Genomic DNA, 21,145 nt, shown 5'->3' with positions numbered 1-21,145 from the left:
CTTTATTTAAAAAGCTCAATTAGCTTTTTAGGTCTTGATTTTATGTCGCTAAATTGCCTCCTTTAAACTAGAAACAAGAAACGCGTTCTCATGCCAAACATTCCTTTATTTCTTTATAAACAATCACTTGCAACTTTCAGAAGAGTTGACTCTTGAACTGCGGAATGCGTTATGTTCAACAGTACATGAATAACAGTAATTATGTTATGAGCTATGAATAAAAGTGCTTAATGTTAAATGTTTTTTAAATATAAAAAATAGACTTGAACAAACAAAAGATCCTAAACCAGAAAGATCAGTGCCATCATTGAACCGATATCAACAGCACTCCGTCTTACTACTCCAGCTCCTACTGCTTGGCCCCACAACAGGAGCAGGACAGCTTCTTGACGCCGTACAGGAATATGTAGGGGATGATGCAGGTGTAGGAGGCTGCGATGTAGCTGGCCACCTCCACCACGATGGGGGACGTCTGGATGTTGCTGGAGATGCGCAGCAGCAGATGGGTCACCCAGCACACCACAAATATACTGGCCACCGCCACCACGCTCTTGGCCGCCCGCACCTGATTACTGGAGCCCGGGCTGGGCTTAGGCGCAGGCTTGGCCACCCTGACCCCACCACCGCCACCACCACCCCCTTCTTCACCACCGGCAGCTTTGATGCTGGCTGCAGCAGCGGGTGCTGCACGGCCCTCCTCCGAGGAAGCCTGGTTCCCCCCATGGCCCTGGATGCGTTTCTGACTCTGCATGAGCGTGACCACGATCCGCACGGTGGCGTACACGATGCCGGCCACGGGCAGCGCGTTGGCCAGCGTCAGGTACAGCGCCTCGTACGTCTGCTTGGCCTCCTCGCTGGGGAACACGTCGTTGCACTCCAGAGAGCTCCCGTTCTCGCCCTCCACCGCCACGAAGAAGTAGTGGGGGATGCTGAAGACCACGGCCACGCCCCAGCTGCCCGCCAGCAGCCCCCCAATCAGACGCAGGCTGTCCAGCTGCACGGGCCCCCCGCCGCGCTTCAGGGAGCCCACCAGCTTCTGGTACCAGTACACGCTGATGAAGAGCGTGGAGAAGATGCTGCTGGTCTCGGAGAGGTCGGCGCAGAAGCGGAACACGCCGCAGTAGCCGTCGCCCAGGAACCAGCCGCCGGCGATGTCGGCCATGGTGTCGGGCAGGTCCACCAGGTAGTTGGTGATGAGGTTGGACACGGCCAGGTTGAGGAAGAGCAGCTCGTTGGTGCGCAGCGCCGACGGGCGCGACGGGATGGAGCGCACGGCCAGCCAGTTGTTGCCCAACATGCCCAACAGGAACATGAGGGCACGGACGGCGGACTCGATGATGTCGTCGACGTCCATCTGCCAGGTGAGCGGCGCCACCGGGAGCAGTAGTGGTTCTGATGGCGGTGGTAATCTCTGTGTGTGGCCACACCTTCACAGTTTGATTGTACTGTAGGTAAAGGCTGCCTTTGGGTTGGCTTTTGATTTGATATAGGGAGGCGGGTAACGAGCCATTCAGGCGTAATGGTTGGGGGGCCTCGTTTGTGCCCTAGCAATTAACGCCGGGGGTGATTAAACGGATGGGTCTATCTCAGAGGTCCCACCGGAATTCTGATTTTCCAGCTCACCCAACATAGGTAGTTGTATCAGGGCGGTCAGAGACAATGTGTGATGTGGAAATTTGACGGATTGTTAAGCAGCTATTAAATTATAATTTGATGAATAATTGACCGACGCTACTCTAAAGAAGAGCGCTACCTTAAAACAAATAGGCTGAATTAGATTTGGCGGAAGATAATGAGGAAAATACCATTTAAACCAAAAAAAAAAGTTGAAAGCCTCATGTTTAAGTATCAAGAAATGCTTCAATCAGGTTCAAACAAGTGCCCAGATTAATCTGATCATTCTCATAAACACATCGTCCTTCCCTTATATGGAGGCGCATTAAACGGGATAAGAGTTCAAGAGAGTAGGCCTAGTGCGCGTCATTCAAAAGCTCCACCTTTAAATCAGACCTAGAGGGTCGATCCGCCGCTGTTTCTGGGACGATAAAATGCTAAAGTAAGAGTGAGTGTGCAGTTTTTCATTGTTTGTGTTTCTTTTGGATTATGCGTTCGCCTGGATTTGGTCTATCGAGAAATGAAAGAGGACGGGGATTTGTGTACATCGAGACAAATGTGTCGGTTGGAATGATCGACTGATGAGTGTAGACGGGACGAGAGGATGAAGCCAGGCGCGTTTATTCCGGTCTCTGCAGCCGCCTGTTTCCTCGTCGGCTCCACCACTTTATTCTTCGTCTTCACGTAAGTTATCGCAAAACTGATCGATTTATTAACTTTCGTTTGGATAATCGAATTGGGCATGTCCGAAATAACACGTGGGTGTGATATACAAGCCCAATGTTGTATCATAAAGCTAGAATAAAAAATATTTATTCGTCCAATTGAGCCTACTTATTCTTATTTTAATCATGCTAGAAAAACGTTCACAAACAAAAATTCAATACAATGTAAAACTGTTTCTTGAGACCGATCGGAGTCGAAGCGTGAGCGCCTGTAGCATCCTGTGCTCAGAGTTGAACATCAGCCTACAAACTGTCCAGATGCTGTCATGCAAAAAAATTAAATGGTTGCAGAGTGCACTGAGATTAATGGATGCGTTTATGGGACATAATGTTTACCTATATTTAGGATTAACTTGTTTGTATATATTATATTTATGTAATACATTGCAAGTCATATATAGGCCTAACTCAGTTATCTAGACTTGACTTTTAGCCATATTATAGGCATTATATGATATAAGTCAATAGTTATAGGAGTGCATTCAATCATTTGTAATATTACCTACAATGATACATATTACCAGGCCGACAAAGTAAGTGCAAAGTCATCTTAAAGTCCTTATAATATTTAAAGTTAGTAAAGGGAAACTTATTTTATGTTGTTCTTTCCCTTTTTCTACAAGCTTAATAATCTGGATAGAATCATCAATCATCTATAGTCATATCATCATCAACCATATAGCAACGTGTGGAGTATGTTTTGGCTGAAATACATGTTTATTCTGCTGCTTAGTTGATGTCTGTTGATTATCTCCCATCTATTCTTTAAGTTTCCAGATTAACCCTAGCATCCTTATTGGGTTTACGTGGTTCAGTCGGGTGCAGAACATAACCAAAACGAATAAAAAGGTGGGAAATTACTCATAAAACAAGGAAGTCACGGTATGTTAACGTGAATTAGTAGTTCTCATGAGAGCAGATATGATCAAGACAAACGGCTTTCTTCTGTGCATCGGAATGCCTATCATCCAAAACATCAACTCCCTGTTCCAGTCTCCCATCAGGTCATGAGAACAGCCTACAAGCAGGCACACGCATCAGCCTCCATGTGTCCAAATCCTCCAGCTGGAACAGGCCTCTGGTGCTTTGTGGTTTGAGAGCAAGGATGGATGTTTTAGAGCAAGGATGGATGTTTTAGAGCAGGGATGGATGTTTGTCACATGCACCATCCTCTCATTAACAGCCCATCTCGTCACATAGGAGGGGGATACGTTATAATACAGTAGGTTGAAACATACACAGCCGTGGATAGCAAAGATCTTGCTTGTTCTGACCCAAAAAACCTCATCTATAAATGAATAGAGTAAGAATGAATGTCATTCTGATAAATAATGTGGCTAATAAATCCCTTGATTCCTCATCTCCAGCCAAAAAAATGATGTTGGCCCATTATCAAATGAATATAAATCTGACGCACACACACACACACACACACACACACACACACACACACACACACACAGAAATACTGCAGTGGGGATGTTTCGGGCCCGGTAATGAGATCACCCATCACAGAGAGAGCGAGAGCGAGCGATGTGAGAGGTCCATGTCTCTCGGCCACCCGCCTGACCGACTGACCCACTGCGTGGCTGCGGGGCGGTGTGCAGATTGCAGAGCGGCTTAGCAATCCAGTGTAAGAAGGGGGGGGGGGGGGGGGCTGCGGGTGGAGGATGGGGGGGGGGGGTTGATTTAACGCACAGCTCTCGGCTCACTGCTGCGGTTTCATTTGCTGTGCCTCCGTCTCGCCGCGCTGCAGTGTAATGAATTGTCTCCCCCATCCTCCCTCTCTCTCTACCTCCCCCCCCCCCCCCCCCACACAGCACTAGTCCAGATGGACTGCATGAGCTCTGTACATGTACACTACAGTGTTGTGTACCGTTGGAGAGAGAAGGAGAGTGGAGTACTTTTCACTGTTTATGCAATATATCTGACGTCTCACTTAGCAGCCCAATGGTGAGGGTGAGAGACATAGAGAGAGAGGGAGAGAGAGAGAGAGAGTGAGGGAGAGAGAGTGAGGGAGAGAGAGAGAGACATTGAGAGTGAGTGAGAGAGAGAGAGAGAGAGAGAGAGTGAGGGAGAGAGACATTGAGAGTGAGTGAGAGAGAGAGAGAGAGAGAGAGAGAGAGAGTGAGGGAGAGAGAGAGACATTGAGAGTGAGTGAGAGAGAGACATTGAGAGTGAGGGAGAGAGAGAGACATTGAGAGTGAGGGAGAGAGAGAGACATTGAGAGTGAGGGAGAGAGAGAGAGAGGGAGAGAGACATTGAGTGTCAGGGAGGGAGAAAGTCATTGAGAGTGAGGGAGAGAGAGATACTTTGAGTTAGGGAGAGAGTCATTGAGAGAGAGGGAGAGATATTGAGAGAGAGGAAGAGAGATATTGAGAGTGAGGGAGAGAGAGAGAGAGAGAGAGAGAGAGGGAGAGAGACATTGAGAGTGAGGGAGAGAGATATTGAGAGTGAGGGAGAGAGATATATTGAAGGAGAGGGAGAGAGAGATGTAGAAAGATGTAATGTGATAGATCCTGTTAGAGGCAGGGGGGAAAGTATTGATTCACAATTCTTATCTTCTATGATTCTGAATGGATTCAGAACTTCCAAAAATCGCTTTTTTATTTCATCTTAGGTTTGCTTTTCTGTTTTTAGAAATCACTGTTGAAATATAAAAATGACATAACCTTATGCAAGTGTGTATAAGGTTTCACTACTCTGCTTTCATGCCATCATTTGAAGGCCTCTCTTCGCTGCACTCAAAGCAGACTTGCTTTGCACCCCTTGTACCAAATCAGGAGTCGTTTTTTTAATCGGGAATCGTTTTGTAACAAGAATTGATTTTGAATCATTCGTGACCCCAAGTAGAGTGAGGTACAGAACGATTCACACCCTGGGACCTGCTGGGGTGTGGTGAGCTGGTTGGCTGGACCTGCTGGGGTGTGGTGAGCTGGTTGGCTGGACCTGCTGGGGCCTGGTGAGCTGGTTGGCTGGACCTGCTGGGGCGTGGTGAGCTGGTTGGCTGGACCTGCTGGGGCCTGGTGAGCTGGTTGGCTGGACCTGCTGGTTGAATATTCAGAGATCAATCAGTGGTTGCTAGAAGAGAGAGCACTTGTGTTTTTGCATTCAATTCTGCGAGCACACAAAAACCCACATTCCCATGTGGGTTGTTCTGCATAATGGGAGAAAACAGTTTATGTAGTTTAACCTACATCACCTCCTTTGCTTGTTTACGAAAACTGGGTTGCATAAAACCATTGTTTGCAATCATTAGCCGTATTATAGTGTTATGTTTACCGTTGTGTATTAAGTCAAGTCCCGTTTTCTATGTTTTGTTATTCAGATGTTGTGGACGGCTTTGGAATATGAACTCAAAGGCCGCCACACATTAATGCATTATTGTGTGTGTGTGTGTGTGTGTGTGTGTGTGTGTGTGTGTGTGTGTGTGTGTGTGTGTGTGTGTGTGGGGGGGGGTTACAGTGTGTGTGTTGCACAGCTTAATGTAAATTATATGAGCAATGACCGTTTAAGCACAGGTCAATCGTGTCCATGATAGTAAGTGAACTTGGATGCAAATCCCTCCCTTCCATCCCCCCCTATATCCATCCTTACATGTATTCATCTATATCTGCATCTATTTATCTATCTCTCTATCACTCGTTCTATCTCTCTTTATCTCCCTTTCTATATTCAACTCTCTTTATCCATCAATCTGTCTGCATCCATCCAACTATCTCTTTATATTACCTTGTTCTATCTTGATCTCAGTCTCTATCTCTTTCTCTCTCTCTATCTATATTCAACTTTCATCTCTCATCAATCATCTCTCTTTATCCATCAAACTCTCTCTATCATCTCTCTCTCTCTATCATCTCTCTCTCTCTCTCTCTCTCTCTCTCTCTCTCTCTCTCTCTCTCTCTCTCTCTCTCTCTCTCATATATATCTATCTCTCCATCTATCTCTCTCTATAATAGCATGCAATGTGTCTCCATAGAGTTGGAGGGGAGGGAAAGGATGGAGAGAGATGGGAGGGGTCCACAGTGCCTTGGTCTATCTGTAATCCAGAGTTCATAATCCTGGGATTAGTGGGTTTGCATCTGGCGCGGCATCACCAGGCATTTCTCTGGGGGTACCCCTCCCCCACCCCCACGTGGGGGAGGGGTGTGTGTGTATGTGTGTGTGTGTGTGTGTGTGTTCTATGTCTGTTGAGCGGGAGGTAGGGGTCGCTTCAACGTAACCTCAGGTGGATCAATCCTGACCTGGGATCATGTGTTGAACGATTGATATTACCATTATCATGATATCATATTATTATTCTACTATAATCCATTCAACCGTGTCTCGTCTGGTTGGTCCCGCAGAGTCTGATTATAGTAGCACACTGGTATCTAATCTCACACAGCAGACTACAGAGAATCATGTCCCCCATTTGGTTTCATTCAGCATTTATTTATTTGATTTTTTTAAAGCGAACCACAGCAATTGCTGTCGGGCGAACAATAGTGTTTTTTTTCTGTGAGCCTCTGGGGCAAACACATGACTGTTTGTTCTATAGAAAGCCCACTGTTGCATGGCCATGGGCTCGGTAGATGCTGACTTTATATATATACGTTGTATATTTTCACCGGTGACTGTTTTAGAGTCTTAAGGGGGAACTAGTGGATACATAATTCAGAGCCAACCGGTGAATACTTGGAGCGTTTTTTGAAATATTGCTCCTGAAGTTCCCAAGACTCTCTTTGTGGCGGTGTTAGCAACTTTGTTATATTAAGTGTACTCGGGTGATAAATATAACTTGGTTTCAAAAGATGGATAACAGCATGAAATATTGAATTTAGCAGGTGGTAACCGCACATTGATCATGGCTTTTTGTGGCGCTGGGAGAGAGAAATGAAAGGCGATAGGAAAATAATAGGGTACTATATGGTAGCAGAAAATTTAAAGTCATTATTAAAAAGTGGCAATATTATTTTTTCTAGTAAAGCATAGCTGGTGTTTGGTTTGAGTTTCACCATTGTATCATGGTTGAATTACTTTTATAATAATAATAATTGAAAACACCCACTAACTGTTTTCCAATGGTTTAGGAAAGAGCACAATGTGCTGATTGACATTAGAAATAGATTTCCAAAAGCCGTACTTACTGTATATAACCATGTATATCAAATCCAATTGACAATAAATCCACCAACAACGATGGACCATGTTTATATCGATGATTATGAAACACAACAAGAAAATCTTATCTTTGACTATATGGTAGGATAGCATTTACCATGGACACAGCAATCCAAGGGGATATCAAATGTGTGAATTCTATCGATGCATGCGGAAATCCTCAGCCGAAACGCCATCAACTTGTCAGAGGAAAGCAGTTGCAACTGGGCAACCGACTATAATGAGCTACATGCTGGGACCTCTCTATAAAAGCCTTTACTTTAGCTCTAAACTGTCAACTAAAAAACATTGGTCCACCATTAAATAGCTCCACATGCTCCTTTAACACCATTTCTTTGTGTGTATTTATAGGTGCCCGTGGCTGGCCCGGACTATTTCCCCTGCCTTGCCGCCATGCTGTGCCATCCTCTTCGTCTTTGTTCTGGCCAACTTCTCCATGGCAACCTTCATGGATGCGGGCATACTCCCAATGGGTAGGGTAGTCAAGCTATCGGCTAACATGCTCACTCTACAGCTAAAGCCCAGACAAACATTTAGTTCACAAAAGATCGAACACTTTGACTTTCATTACACCGTTTTCCACCGGGCTTTAACTCAGAAAAGACACTCTTTCTAGCGGTCGGCCATTGATAAACGCGAGCGCTTTCTAAACCCGTGCTCCCACAGCCGACGAGGACGAGGACAAGGACGACGACTTCCGCGCGCCGCTGTACAAGAACGCGGACGTGAACGGCGTGCAGGTGCGCATGAAGTGGTGCGCGTCCTGCCACTTCTACCGTCCTCCGCGCTGCTCGCACTGCAGCGTCTGCGACCACTGCGTGGAGGTCAGTGGGCAGACGGGGAGTCTGGGGGAGACTTGAAGGTGACATTACACCACCAGGAGTGAGTGTGATTAGCCGTTACAAGCCGGCTTCAAAATCGGCCTCGTCTGACATCACAAGTGGGCGCGTGTCCACCTAGATGTGCGCTGGATAGATCCGTCTACCAGCCTACCCAGTGGACTGTAGCAAACGTTGCTCATCTATCCGTCATACATCTCGGTGGACGAGCCCACTTGTGATTTTCAAAACGGCTTGTAACAGCTAAACACACTCATACTTGGGGGTGTAATATGTCACCTTTAAGGTGGTGGTGGAGACGGGGGAGGGTGTGGTGGGGGGGGCAGCGCTGTAGTCCTTGTACGTCACTCAGACACTGAGGCCAAAGCCCTGTAATGCACCAGGAGAGAGCCATTTAGCTAGCAGACCTTTTGCTGCCCTACAAAAGGTGAGGCGGGGAGAACAATCGATGCGGGAGGATCGATGTCGTGAGTGAAGACACGACGATTGTAACCCAGACGAACCGGGTTCTTAACCAGAGACCACTGAGGCAGAGTGCAAAGTAGTCAGTGGGAGGGAAAAAATATTAATCAAAATTCAAATTCTCTGAATTCCACTCAACACTCAATCAATAGCAAAACAACAACGTTTGACCGTGAGAGGAACTGGCAGGGGCCCGAGTTTGAAAAATACGAACGTTAAACCACAGGGTGTGAAATGAAGATGGAAATTGGCTGGAATCGGTGAGGAAATCTGAAACGAGGATTAATAGTGTAGAAGATGAAGGCAGGGGGGGAGAGGGGGATTAGAGATGGAGGAGAAGGGAAAATGTAACAGCACGCGGGGAGGAGTAAATAAAAGGGGATTTGAGGAGCGAGGGGAGGGAGTGATGGACAGTGGTTGGCGGAGGGCGGGAGAGGGAGGGAGGATGGGGGAGAGAGAGAAAAAAAGAAATCCCATTAATCAGGTTAATCCCTGTCCCCCGAGATCCTCTGTGGTCTCTGTTCTAATGAAATCGGAGGGAATAGAGCCCTGACAGGCTGGGCTACACACAGTTTAATTACACTGCACCATGACCGGCCCCTGTTGCTCCTTAAAGACAGACATCATCCTGCTCTCTCTGTCGGTTTGGACTGCTTTCAACGGCACCCCCTAATTGTCTCTAATCCGTACACTAATTTGTCCCACAATCACAAAGGGATAGTCTTTTGCTTTGTTGCTTTTTAAATAATTGTTATAACATTTCACAGGTAATTTGGTATTCTTTTTGCATTATTATTATTATTTGCATTTATTTGTTAATGTATCCGTTTTTTATTTTAGTAAAAAACCCTTCATTCACGTCCTACAAATTCCTATATCCTCGTAGTGCCTCTCCATCTTTTCTCCGTGCGTTTCTGCCCCAATGCGTCCCGTCCGGTAGGACTTTGACCACCACTGCCCCTGGGTGAACAACTGCATCGGCCGCCGCAACTACCGCTACTTCTTCCTGTTCCTGCTGTCTCTGACCGTTCACATGGTGGGCGTGTTCTCCTCGGGCCTCCTCTACGTCCTCGCCCACCGGGAAGACCTGCAGGAGCTGCACTGCGTCGTCACGTATCCTCTCGCAGTCGGTTGCGGTGTTCGCGCGCGTGTGTGTGTGTGTGTGTGTGTGTGTGCGCTTTATGTGTGTGCGTTTGCTTCTGTGTGCACTTAGAAGTTTTGTTGTTTAGATTCAAGGGTTTTAAAGGCAGAGAGAGCAGAAAAGTGAAGGATTCTGAAACCACAAAATGTTTTAAAATGTTCCCTCCCTCTATCACTACATAAGTGTTGCATTTCAAGCACATGGATCCGTCCCCCTGATTGGTCAAAACAGAGGTTGGAGGGGACTCAAATCCAAATGGTCTTATACCGAAGCAGGGCGCGGTCAATGACCGACAGATATTCTGACAGAGTATTTCACTCACTAATAGCTGGCACATCTCAATGCCATTTAAAACTAACTGACGCTAAAATAACAGCTGTGTTATCTTACCTCCATTAATGTCCTTTGTGTGTGCCTACAGTATGTGTGTGCGAGATGCATACCCCCCTATAGATTACACCTGCTAAATCTACGCGTCTCTAGATTCAGCAGGTGATATTTTCACAGAGTTATACATGTTAGGTTCTCGCACTGCCCCTTCCACTCTGTGTGTGGGGACATCTCTGCTCCGGTGCCTCATGTACCTCGGAGTGTCTGAGCGTTTGAGCTCCTTGACGGTGTTCCTGGTCTGGTGGCGGTGAGCATCTCGGGCCTGTTCCTGCTCCCCGTGCTGGGCCTGACGGGCTTCCACCTCTTCCTGGTGTCCAGAGGACGCACCACCAACGAGCAGGTGGGCTGGTCCTGCAGAACACTTATCATAAGTACATAATATAATGCACAACATAATACATAACTTAATACATGTTCTACGTTGATGTTGTGCGTTGATGTGTGTGTAAAAAGATTCTATGAACCCTGGGTTCAAGTTGATCAAACTCAGAAAGACCAGCAAGACTTAGCGACTGCCGAGTTTAAAGAGAATTAATTAGTGATTGACTTTTATTAATTAATTAGTGAGAGCCACGCCCCCTCTATTCCTCCCCCACAGACAGAGCCACGCCCCCTCCTATCTCTCCCATACAGACAGAGCCACGCCCCCTCCTATCTCTCCCCTACAGACAGAGCCACGCCCCCTCCTATCCCTCCCCTACAGTCAGAGCCACGCCCCCTCCTATCTCTCTCCTACAGACAGAGCCACGCCCCCTCCTATCTCTCCCCTACAGTCAGAGCCACGCCCCCTCCTATCTCTCCCCTACAGTCAGAGCCACGCCCCCTCCTATCTCTCCCCTACAGACAGAGCCACGCCCCCTCCTATTCTTCCCCTGCAGACAGAGCCACGCCCCCTCCTATCTCTCCCCTACAGACAGAGCCACGCCCCCTCCTATCTCTCCCCTACAGTCAGAGCCACGCCCCCTCCTATCTCTCCCCTACAGACAGAGCCACGCCCCCTCCTATCTCTCCCCTACAGACAGAGCCACGCCCCCTCCTATCTCTCCCCTACAGACAGAGCCACGCCCCCTCCTATCTCTCCCCTGAAGACAGAGCCACGCCCCCTCCTATCTCTCCCCTTCAGACAGAGCCACGCCCCCTCCTATCTCTCCCCTGAAGACAGAGCCACGCCCCCTCCTATCTCTCCCCTACAGTCAGAGCCACGCTCCCTCCTATCTCTCCCCTACAGACAGAGCCACGCCCCCTCCTATCTCTCCCCTGAAGACAGAGCCACGCCCCCTCCTATCTCTCCCCTTCAGACAGAGCCACGCCCCCTCCTATTCTTCCCCTACAGACAGAGCCACGCCCCCTCCTATTCTTCCCCTGCAGACAGAGCCACGCCCCCCTCAACTCACACCATTACAGGGTACTTAACTTTGTACTTTGTACTTTGTATTTGCTGTTCCTCAGGTCACCGGCAAGTTCCAAGGCGGGGTGAACCCTTTTACACAAGGCTGCTGCAGCAACCTGGAATACCTGGTCTGCAGTCCCATCACTCCCCAGTACGTTAGTATCACTTTACCCGCTCCTGGTCAACTTTCACCTTCAAGTTTCACTTTCACTTTCAAGATTCAGTTTCTCTTTTCATAATGTTGCCCTCGCCTCCCTGCCTCCCACACCAGGTACACATCCAGGCCTTGCAAGAAAAGTAACATCCACGTTCGCCCTCCGTTTGTGAGGCCCGGGATGGACCTACAGATGCCAGTTAAAGTCCGGGATAATGGCATCCAAGGCCACAATGTCCAAATCAAAGTATGCATGCCCACATGCTCAAGCAAGCACTAACGCACACACACACACACACACACACACACACACACACACACACACACACACACACACACACACACACACACACACACACACACACACACACACACACACACACACACACACACACGCTTGCCTATATACCTGCATATTAACAGGGCCAAAGCCTACTCTCTGTTGTGTGGTTTTCTGTGTGTGTGTGTGTGTGTGTGTTCTTCCAGAACGACCCCTGAGTGATGCTGCGGAAAACCACACACAAAGACAGACACACAGATGCACAAACACAGGCCATAAACCTCTGCATATAAACAGGGCCATGGCTTACTCAATCTGTGTGTGTTTTTCCCGCAATATTACTCAAGAGTAGTAATTTTGAAAGAACACACACACACACACACACACACACACACACACACACACATACAAACCATAACCCTCTGCATATTAACAGGGCTTACTCCCTATTTGTTTGGTTTTGTGTGTGTGTGTGTGTGTGTGTGTGTCCTCCCCATAGCGTTACTCAGGATTGGTTCTGGAGGAAGCGGCCTCTGATCGGATCACCACTGCGCCCTCGCTGCTCGCCAAACCCGACCACGGTCCGCTGAAGAGCCACCTGGATGGCAGACGGACAGCTGGTACGTACCCCCGTCTGACACGATGTTCAATACGTACGCTACAACACAACGGCCCACATAGTCTGGACCCCCACACCGGGGGGGGGACATCTCAACGCTAGATTAGTTCGACGGTAGTTATCGGGTCGTGTAAAAGCTGTCACGGTGTTAACTGGCTGGACGGCGTTCTGGCAGATAGAGTCTGTTGTCTTGGTTAGTCTTGATGTCGCTCAGAAGTTGTCGCGTTTTCAGGCGACCGTTACAGCTTCATCTCGAGCCACTAGAGGTCGCTAATGGGGAAAATCTCTTAGTGCACGTTGCAGGTTCGAATCGGATTTCAATTTTGTAAGAAGGGCTGAACTTTTAATCAAATTCAAACCGATATCGTGATATAATAAACACGATTTGCAAATCGCAAAGGCTGGAAATTTTGTTACTGTTACTGACTTGACATCAGTAAGATTTATATTATAGTTATAATAATAGTTAAAGGTCCCATGGCATGCTACTTTATGGATGCTTTAATATAGATATTAGTGGGCCCCAAACACAGTATCTGAAGACCTTCCTGAAATTTAGCCGTGGTGCAGAATTACAGCCACTATGAGCCACTCGCACATTGAGCTTTCCCCAAATGCGCCGTTTCGGTGTCTGTAGCTTTAATGCAAATGAGGAGGAGAGAGGCGGGTCAAGGAGGAGGGTGGGGGTGTGGCCCTGAGCAGCTTGCAGCCACGGTACCATGCGCTCTGTTTACAGTGGATGTATCGCAATGGCGAGGCGCACACAGCCTTTAGCCGTGTTCTGTAAATATTCTAGAACACACGGGAGTCCTGGAGCTCTATATCTAAATAATATTATATTATGCATAGATATCTATATCATATAACATATATTATCACGGCCTAAAGCTGTGTGAGCCTCCAGACGATATTATGAATCTCAAACGACCGCGTCGGGTTCGCCGACGTCTCTGGTTCTTCCACATCCAGATCAATCTGAAGTAGACTGAACCACGACATGGAGGAGAAAGGGATTGTTGCCCACCGGAGCCTTGCTGCCGAGGGATCACCACCTCGGCAGCGGTCAGCGCTTAGGCACCACCGCCTCCTGCAGCGCCGAGGCGGTGGTCCCTCGGCAGCGGGAAGCGGGGCTCAAGCAGGAGACATTCGCGGCCAACAATCCCTTTCTCCTCCATGTCGTGGTTCATGTACTTCAGGGAGTCAAAGACAAAGTTCCATTCCCCCAATTAATTTCCAACCATGGTTGAGATAATCCCCAATACGAGTCTTGTTGTGGAAATACCAGAGACGAGAGTGTGACGTGTTATAACACCAACAGCAGAATGGTTATCCAAATAACAAGGAAGTGTACAACACTTGCGTTACAGTCCCGGAGCTCTATATCTAAATAATATCATATAATACATCGATATCTATATCATATAATACATATGATCACGACCAAAGGCGGCCAAAAGCTGTGTGCCTATTATGACGATGTCATGAATCACAAACGACTTCGTCGGGTTCTCTGACGTCTCTGGTTCTTCCACTTCCACATCATTCTGAAGTAGGCTGAACCGCTCGCTGCCTGCTGCCGGCTGCCCGCTGCCGGGCGGTGGTGCTAAAAGTTCAAAGTTCCAAAGTTCCTTTCCCCCAATTCCTTCTCAACCATGGCTCGGATAAGCCCAACTACCGCCTCGTTGTTGAAATACAAGAGACGTCAAAGAACCGACGAGTTATGCGCCATAACAACAACAGCAGCAAACACTTGCGTTACAGTGTGTGTAATCACAGCCACACACATGTGGCTCACATTGGCGGGCCAAATTCTCTGGGCGGGCAAGGCAGAGAAAGGGCAGGAGCTTAGATCCTTTATGACGACATATGGGACCACATTCCAAAACAGCGCGCTTGAGCCTCCGTTTTTTCAAAGGTGAGCAGAACAGCTAGTGCTCATTTTATACCAAACGCAAGTTTTAGCCACTGGGGGACCATAGGCAGACTAGGGGAACTCATATTTATGTTAAAAAACCTCAAAGTGAGATTTTCATGCCATGGGACCTTTTAAATAAAGAGGTTATAATATCAATTCATGCATCAATTAATTTCCAAACATAGGCCTGGCCTAATGGAAAGAGCAGTTTATATGTTGACTGCTTCCAATGTTGTGTTGGTCGTACTATAGAATGATTTATCTTTTGTTCAGTGAATAATACAGAACACAAAGAACTAAATCGCAAATCGCAATACTGGTAGATTATTTCCACAAATCCTATTTGTAACAGCAGCGCCCAGTGCAGGTCAGAATCAGGCTTGTATGTAAGGTGGTTGGAGTGACACTGTTCTGACTTCCAGAGACGGGACACCACACCAAGACCATGATCCCCGTGTCCATCCCCACCGTGCCCCAGCTGAGGCCGGTTCTGGAGGCGGTCTCCAGGGGGTCCTCGCCCATCTCTCCTGAGCAGGTTTGAGTCCCGCAGAGGATCAGTCCCGTTTGTCACACTCACAAAACAGATAACGGTCTCCTGGCTTGATGCTATGCTGAGCTACCTGACGTTGACGCTAAAGAGAGATTCACGTGTGCTTCGATTTTTGGTTTGTATAGAACCCAATCATTTTAAAGGTGACATATTCTACCACCAGGTGTGAGTGTGATTAGCCTAAACATGCCGTTTTGAAAATTCGTCCTCTTCTGACATCACAAGTCCACCTAGATGTATGACGGATAGATGAGCAACGTTTGCTACAGTGCACTGGGTAGGCTGGTGGACTGATCTATCCAGCACACATCTAGGTGGACACGCCCACTTGTGATGTCAGGAGAGGCAGACTTTCAAACGGCTTGTAACGGCTAATCACACTCACACCTGGGGGTAGAGTGTGTCCCCTTTAACCAAGCCATTGGCGGTGTACTCACTCCCTACACCGTCTGCGCGGTGTGTTTGTCGTCCAGCTGGCTCAGACCGCCGGACCCCCTGACCGGACCCTGAGGGCCCCCAAACCCTCCCCCACGGGCTCTAAGACCAGTCCGGGCCGGTCCGTCTACCAGGAGCTCCAGCCCCTCTTCCAAACCCCCGGCGGCGGCGGCGGCGGCGGCGGCGGCCCCAGCTCCCTGAACACCCTGGCGCTCAACTCCCGCTCCCTCACCCTCAAACACGGCTCCCGCCACGGCCCCCAGGCCCCGCCCTCGCCGGCCACGCCCTCCGACGCCCTCCCGTTCCCCGCCCCGTCCGGCCCGCTGTCCGGCCGCAGCGTGAGCCTCTCCTACGACAACCTGCCGCACCAGGGGGACTCCCAGTGGCTGGCCCAGCGGGGGATCCCCTCCATGAGCTACCACCCCCACTTCATGACCCTGGCGGCCGAGGGCTGCCTGGCGCAGGCGCAGGGGGCCCCCCCCGCCACGCCGCGGCTCACCTACAGCCCCGTGTTCGCCGGGACCCCCGGACGCTCCCCGCAGCCCCGGGACCCCTCGCCCTCCCTCAAGGGGCTGTCGTCGCGGGAACCGTCTCCCTCCATGCAGGGGCTGGCGCCCAGAGAGCACTCGCCCTCCTACCATCACCCCGGGGGGGTCGCGGCGGCGGCGGCCGGGTCCCCCGCGGCGGGGACGGGCCCCCGGGACCCCGCCCCCCAGGCGCTGACGCCGCTGCGGTCGGCGGCGGCGCGCTACGACAACCTCTCCAAGACCATCATGGCGTCCATCCAGGAGCGGCGGGAGCTGGAGGAGAGGGAGCGGATGTTGCGCACGCAGTCCGCCCGCAGCCAGGGCGCCCACCCCCACGACCCGGGGCTCTACGGCGCCGACCTGGGGGTCTACGACATCCCCAGCAGGCGCAGCCTCCCGCCCGCCGTGGGCGGCGATAGCGACGACGGCGGCGGCGGCAGACCCCCCGCCGGCCCCTCGGCCCGGGGCCCCACCCCGCCGGCCTACGGCTCCCGGGAGTTCCTGATGAGCACGGGGATCCTGGGCTACGGGCTGACGCGCGGCGGGCCCCTGTCCAGCTCCTCCACCTCGTCCCTCACGCGGGGCCCCAAGACCTCCAGCTCCCCGCTGCAGAGCAGCAGCAGCTCCAGCCTGCAGAGCAAGGGCCGCTCCTCCTCGCCGCACTACGGCGGCGGCGGGGGCCCCGAGAGACGGACCCCGCCCTTCCACCCCTCCTCCACCTCCACGCTGCCCCGGAACCTGTCCTCCTCCACCGGCTCCTCCGCCTCCTCCACCTCAAACTACGCGTCGCACTACGGCACCACCAAGCGCTCCTCGCTCAGCTTCAACCCAGACGGCGGGAAGGACCCGGGCTCCATGAAGTAGATGATTAAAACCGGTTTTATGTTTCCTTATCTCCCAGTGATGAAGGGATGATTAATGGCCAGGGTGTTAAACGACACAGCTATGCAAAGCGAGTCTCGATTCGCCATTCTACAGAGAAGTAAAGTAATAATGTTTATGACGATCGTAATAATAGTATTCCGGAGTGGGGTGGTGGTGGGGGGTTGTTGTGTGAGGAAGGTGAATTCAGGATACACATTCTTCTTGTTCTTGTGTGAATGTTTTTTTCAGTGACTCCTGAGCCCTGACAAGGCTGCAGTTTGTGTGTGTTTGTGTGTGTGTGTGTGTGTGTGTGTGTGTGTGTGTGTGTGTGTGTGTGTGTGTGTGTGTGTGTGTGTGTGTGTGTGTGTGTGTGTGTGTGTGTGTGTGTGTGTGTGTGTGTGTGTGTGTGTGTTGAATGACAAGTGATGGTGACTTGGTGAGGGAAAACGCTACATTCAAAACAAGATATTCTCAGGATAGTTGAAGCTCTCTGAGAGAAGTCACTTGATGGAAGAGAGATACTGTGTACACGACCTAACCTGTTCGTTTTTATGTGTTTTGATAGGAATTTTGTGGAACAATGTTACAATCATATTATTTATACTGTTTGCCTGTCGATGAAACACTCTGTTTGGTAATATTTTGTAGTGGTTTGGATTAATAAAAGCAATAAAATTTTAGATAAAACAAATTCGGATTCACTTGGATTTTTTTTACATGATCGTTCTCTCGAGTTAACTCAATTCATCTCATCAAGTGCATAGCTCTTGTTCGACTATCGCTGCAGTTCGAGAGAAACATTTATAATGTGAAATTAGTCTCAATAGAGCCAGCTGTTGAAAACAAAACTCTTGTCTCTAACGGGATTTCAGATCGAAAGCCTCTATGGCATGTTGTGCTCAATGCACCGCTGATCCAGAGTGGAATCGCTTCGATTGCACCACAGTCAGGGACATTGTTATTCTATAATCTGCGAGAAGGCAGGCATTCCCGTTCCAACTACGATAACGACCGATCAACAACCAGCTAAATGTGGAGGCGGATGATTTTACATCAAATGAATGTAGTGGCCTATGCATAATTTAACAAGTGCATTCCGGGAGGATACAGTGATGTATGAAATTACATGATGTTTCATCCGTGCTCGCGTGTGTTGTGGATATTAAGGTTCTGGAGAGAACTCAGAGTTATGTAGGCTACAAGGACTATGCAGGGAGCACAAGGGGCAGTCCAGTAGAGGTCGCTGTTGCGTTCAAACCTGATTGAGTTGATGAATGCACTGTAGAGAAGTTACAGTTGCCTTTGCCCAGAGCGTACGACTAGATTAAATATACTAAATCTGTTGGTTATCTAATATTGCTGATGTATTTTCCAATCTTTCCTTTTTCTAATATAAAAATGATTGATACGTTAATTACATTGATGTCTATTAGCGCTTTCTGCTGAATTTGTGTGGTGAAATATGGACCTTTAATTGCAGTTTATTTGGTTCTGGCTGCGCCCTGTGTCTTCATTATGGAGGTCGACACTTTGCTCACTGCTCTAACACATGACATTGCATCACCCCCAAATCCTACCATTTCAGTAGTAGTAGTTTTTACAGGATTCTACAGTTTCAGTGGTCTTCAAAAAAAAAATTTAGGTACTCCCACCAGCACAAAACATAAAAATGAAATCAATATAAATAATTTATGCGTGTATGTTCTTTGGTGTGAACATGAACATTAAATGAGTGGTGCAAACACTAACAGTTTAGTGAGAAATATGAGCTTGTGCTGCACTTCACCAATGTCTCTCAATCTCATTCGAGCCTAACCTATCAAACTTGTAGTATCCTGATTTTATTTAATTGAAGAAAGGAGGTATTCTGATTCAACACATTTGTATTAAGGTAGGCCTAGTCATTGCAATGGTTCAGAACCGATATTCAACAAAACAAGGACATATTTTAGACATCTCCCAAGTAGCCTCTGCTTTCTTTCCAGGGAGTTGTATAGAAACACAGCTATAGGACTATTAAATCATTACATTTACATTTAGGGCATTTATCAGACGCTTTTATCCAAAGTGACTTACAGTAAGTACATTTGTCAGTACATTTGTCACATCACAAAGACTGCCTCCAGTTTGGAAGCATTTGAGCATCTTGATGTTTAGTAATTAATCGTGAAAGGATTTTTCTTCATGGGAAGACACTGTTTTGTTTGAAACTGCAAAAGCTTTTCTCAAGAGACTTGGCAAAAAGTTATAGGTTTTGGTCCATTTACTTGAATGTGGGTTTTTACAACACTTAGACTCCCTTGAGTCCTCTCGAAATGGCAGAGTATCGCAGACTGAACATCCCATGATGCATTCTGATGTACAAGCCCCAGGGGACATGCTGCTGACCAGAGGGGGGCTTTTGATCCTCCAGTAGCCTCCTAGATACCTTTCATACTCACTTTGAGCTGTTGTCATGGGTTCTTCTGATCCATCATCTCTCCTATTCTTTGTTAACATTTCTATTTATCTTTTATGTGTCTCATTTCATGAATACGTTATTTGTTATTTGATCCATCTTCGTCTTTCAGTTATTTATGTATCTCAATGTTAGAATGTTTTACAGTTACAAAGCACTTTGTAAGCAATGTGAATATTGTCTAATAACGTCATTATTGTCAAAATATATACGTAAATATAATCACACACACACACACACACACACACACACACACACACACACACGCACACGCACACGCACACACAAACGGTTAAACCAGAGAGTTTCCATGGTAGCAGGGAGCTATGCTGCTGCAGTAACTCTCAGCACTAATTAATGGGACTGTTTAAGCTCAGTCAAAACCCCGCGCAACAGGTTGCCACGATGGGTACTGTAATTACGTTATATTACCATCACAAAAATAGCACTTATTTGTTCTCTCAAACTGGTTATTTACAATCACTATTAAAATGAATGTGGAAAAAAGAATGGATTGTACTACACAAAGGCACACTTATACCATAGTGAGGTCAATATAGCCTTTAAACATACACGGGAACGTTATTTATTTCACACACTGCCTCTGCCTCATCACAATGAAATCCTGCAATATATGCTGTCTCATTATATAGCCGTACCCTACGTATAGTCACCGCACAGTATGGACCCACAGTGAACAGTGACTGAATACTTAAACATCAAGGTTGAGTTATTTTTAAAACCTTTCTTTGGCACCCTGACAAACACAAATGAGGAATGGCCATTAAATCAATACTTTGTGATATCCATTGGGACAGAATAATAATTAAGCTAATTGTTTAAGCGGCGGCAGCGTGGAGGTGCAGCAGCCAACAGTCTTTATCTGAGGCTGCAGAGACCACAGAGATGGATGGGAGCCCGCTAACTAGCATGATACCTCCCACACTACCTCCGCACTCCCTCCGCATGTGGCGCAAGCATGTTCTTCCCATGTATTGTATTTATCTTTTTTTTTTTTTTTGGGAGTGTTTGTGTATATGCACCTGTGTTTTTATGTGTGTATGAATGTGTGTTCCTGCATGTGCATGCATGTGTCTAGTACCATATAGGGGTATGTGTGTGGGTGTGTATGTTTGTGTGTGTGTGTGTGTGTGTATGTGTGCGTGTGTGTAGGTGCATGTGTGTGTGTGTGTGCATGTGTATGTGAGTGCGTATGCATGTGTGTTCCTGCATGTGCATGCATGTGTCTTGTGTGTGTGTGTGTGTGTGTGTGTGGTGTGTGTGTGTGTGTGTGTGTATGTAAGTGCGCGTGCTTCTATGTGATCGGTGTGAGTGTGGGCGTGTATGCATTTGTGTTCCTGCATGTACATCCATGTGTGTGTGTGTGTGTGTGCGTGTGTGTGTGTATGTAAGTGTGCATGTGTTTCTATATGAGTGTGTGTGTGTGTGTGCTTCTGTGCACGCATGTGTATGCACACATGTGTTTACGCGACGCAGAGTGTCCCCTGTAATAAGCACTATGAGGCCCTCCAGGGAAGGGCTGATGGTGTTCAGAGTGGGAAACGTGCTCCCTCCAGATTATGAGGCTGCAGATCTGATAGTAGCGTGGCCATGTTGAA

The 21,145-nt window shown here is 48.1% G+C and overlaps 2 protein-coding genes across 2 annotated transcripts; one reads left to right on the top strand and one right to left on the bottom strand.

The window, feature by feature from the left end:
- Positions 1–98: 98 nt before the first annotated feature.
- LOC132455928 (vasopressin V1a receptor) lies at positions 99–1,671 on the bottom strand. Its single transcript, XM_060050016.1, has 2 exons — positions 691–1,671; positions 99–657 (listed from the first exon to the last, which is right to left on the bottom strand). Exons 1-2 carry the CDS (start codon positions 1,352–1,354, stop codon positions 350–352), a joined length of 972 nt encoding a protein of 323 aa, XP_059905999.1. The 5' UTR covers positions 1,355–1,671; the 3' UTR covers positions 99–349.
- A 269-nt stretch (positions 1,672–1,940) lies between these two features.
- On the top strand, positions 1,941–17,759 carry LOC132455927 (palmitoyltransferase ZDHHC8B-like). Its single transcript, XM_060050015.1, has 10 exons — positions 1,941–2,298; positions 7,854–7,975; positions 8,169–8,326; positions 9,744–9,916; positions 10,572–10,674; positions 11,784–11,875; positions 11,996–12,125; positions 12,658–12,778; positions 15,115–15,227; positions 15,716–17,759. The coding sequence occupies exons 1-10, from the start codon at positions 2,219–2,221 to the stop codon at positions 17,066–17,068; spliced, it is 2,445 nt and encodes an 814-aa protein (XP_059905998.1). The 5' UTR covers positions 1,941–2,218; the 3' UTR covers positions 17,069–17,759.
- The last annotated feature ends 3,386 nt before the right edge of the window (positions 17,760–21,145 follow it).

The sequence above is a fragment of the Gadus macrocephalus genome, chromosome 4, assembly GCF_031168955.1.
Source record: "Gadus macrocephalus chromosome 4, ASM3116895v1".
Lineage (NCBI taxonomy): Eukaryota > Metazoa > Chordata > Actinopteri > Gadiformes > Gadidae > Gadus > Gadus macrocephalus.
Note: the sequence above shows the minus strand (reverse complement) of the source record. Positions and strands in the feature narration are given on the sequence as shown.

What these genes read in the sequence shown, in the direction of transcription:
- LOC132455928 (XM_060050016.1), bottom strand. Translation starts at nt 1,354, where the DNA reads ATGGACGTCGACGACATCATCGAGTCCGCCGTCCGTGCCCTCATGTTC. An exon ending in GGCTTCCTCGGAGGAGGGCC is followed by an intron (nt 658 to 690) that starts GTGCAGCACCCG and finishes CCAGCATCAAAG; the next exon opens with CTGCCGGTGGTGAAGAAGGG.
- LOC132455927 (XM_060050015.1), top strand. Translation starts at nt 2,219, where the DNA reads ATGAAGCCAGGCGCGTTTATTCCGGTCTCTGCAGCCGCCTGTTTCCTC. An exon ending in GAGCTGCACTGCGTCGTCAC is followed by an intron (nt 9,917 to 10,571) that starts GTATCCTCTCGC and finishes CGGTGTTCCTGG; the next exon opens with TCTGGTGGCGGTGAGCATCT. An exon ending in GACGCACCACCAACGAGCAG is followed by an intron (nt 10,675 to 11,783) that starts GTGGGCTGGTCC and finishes GCTGTTCCTCAG; the next exon opens with GTCACCGGCAAGTTCCAAGG.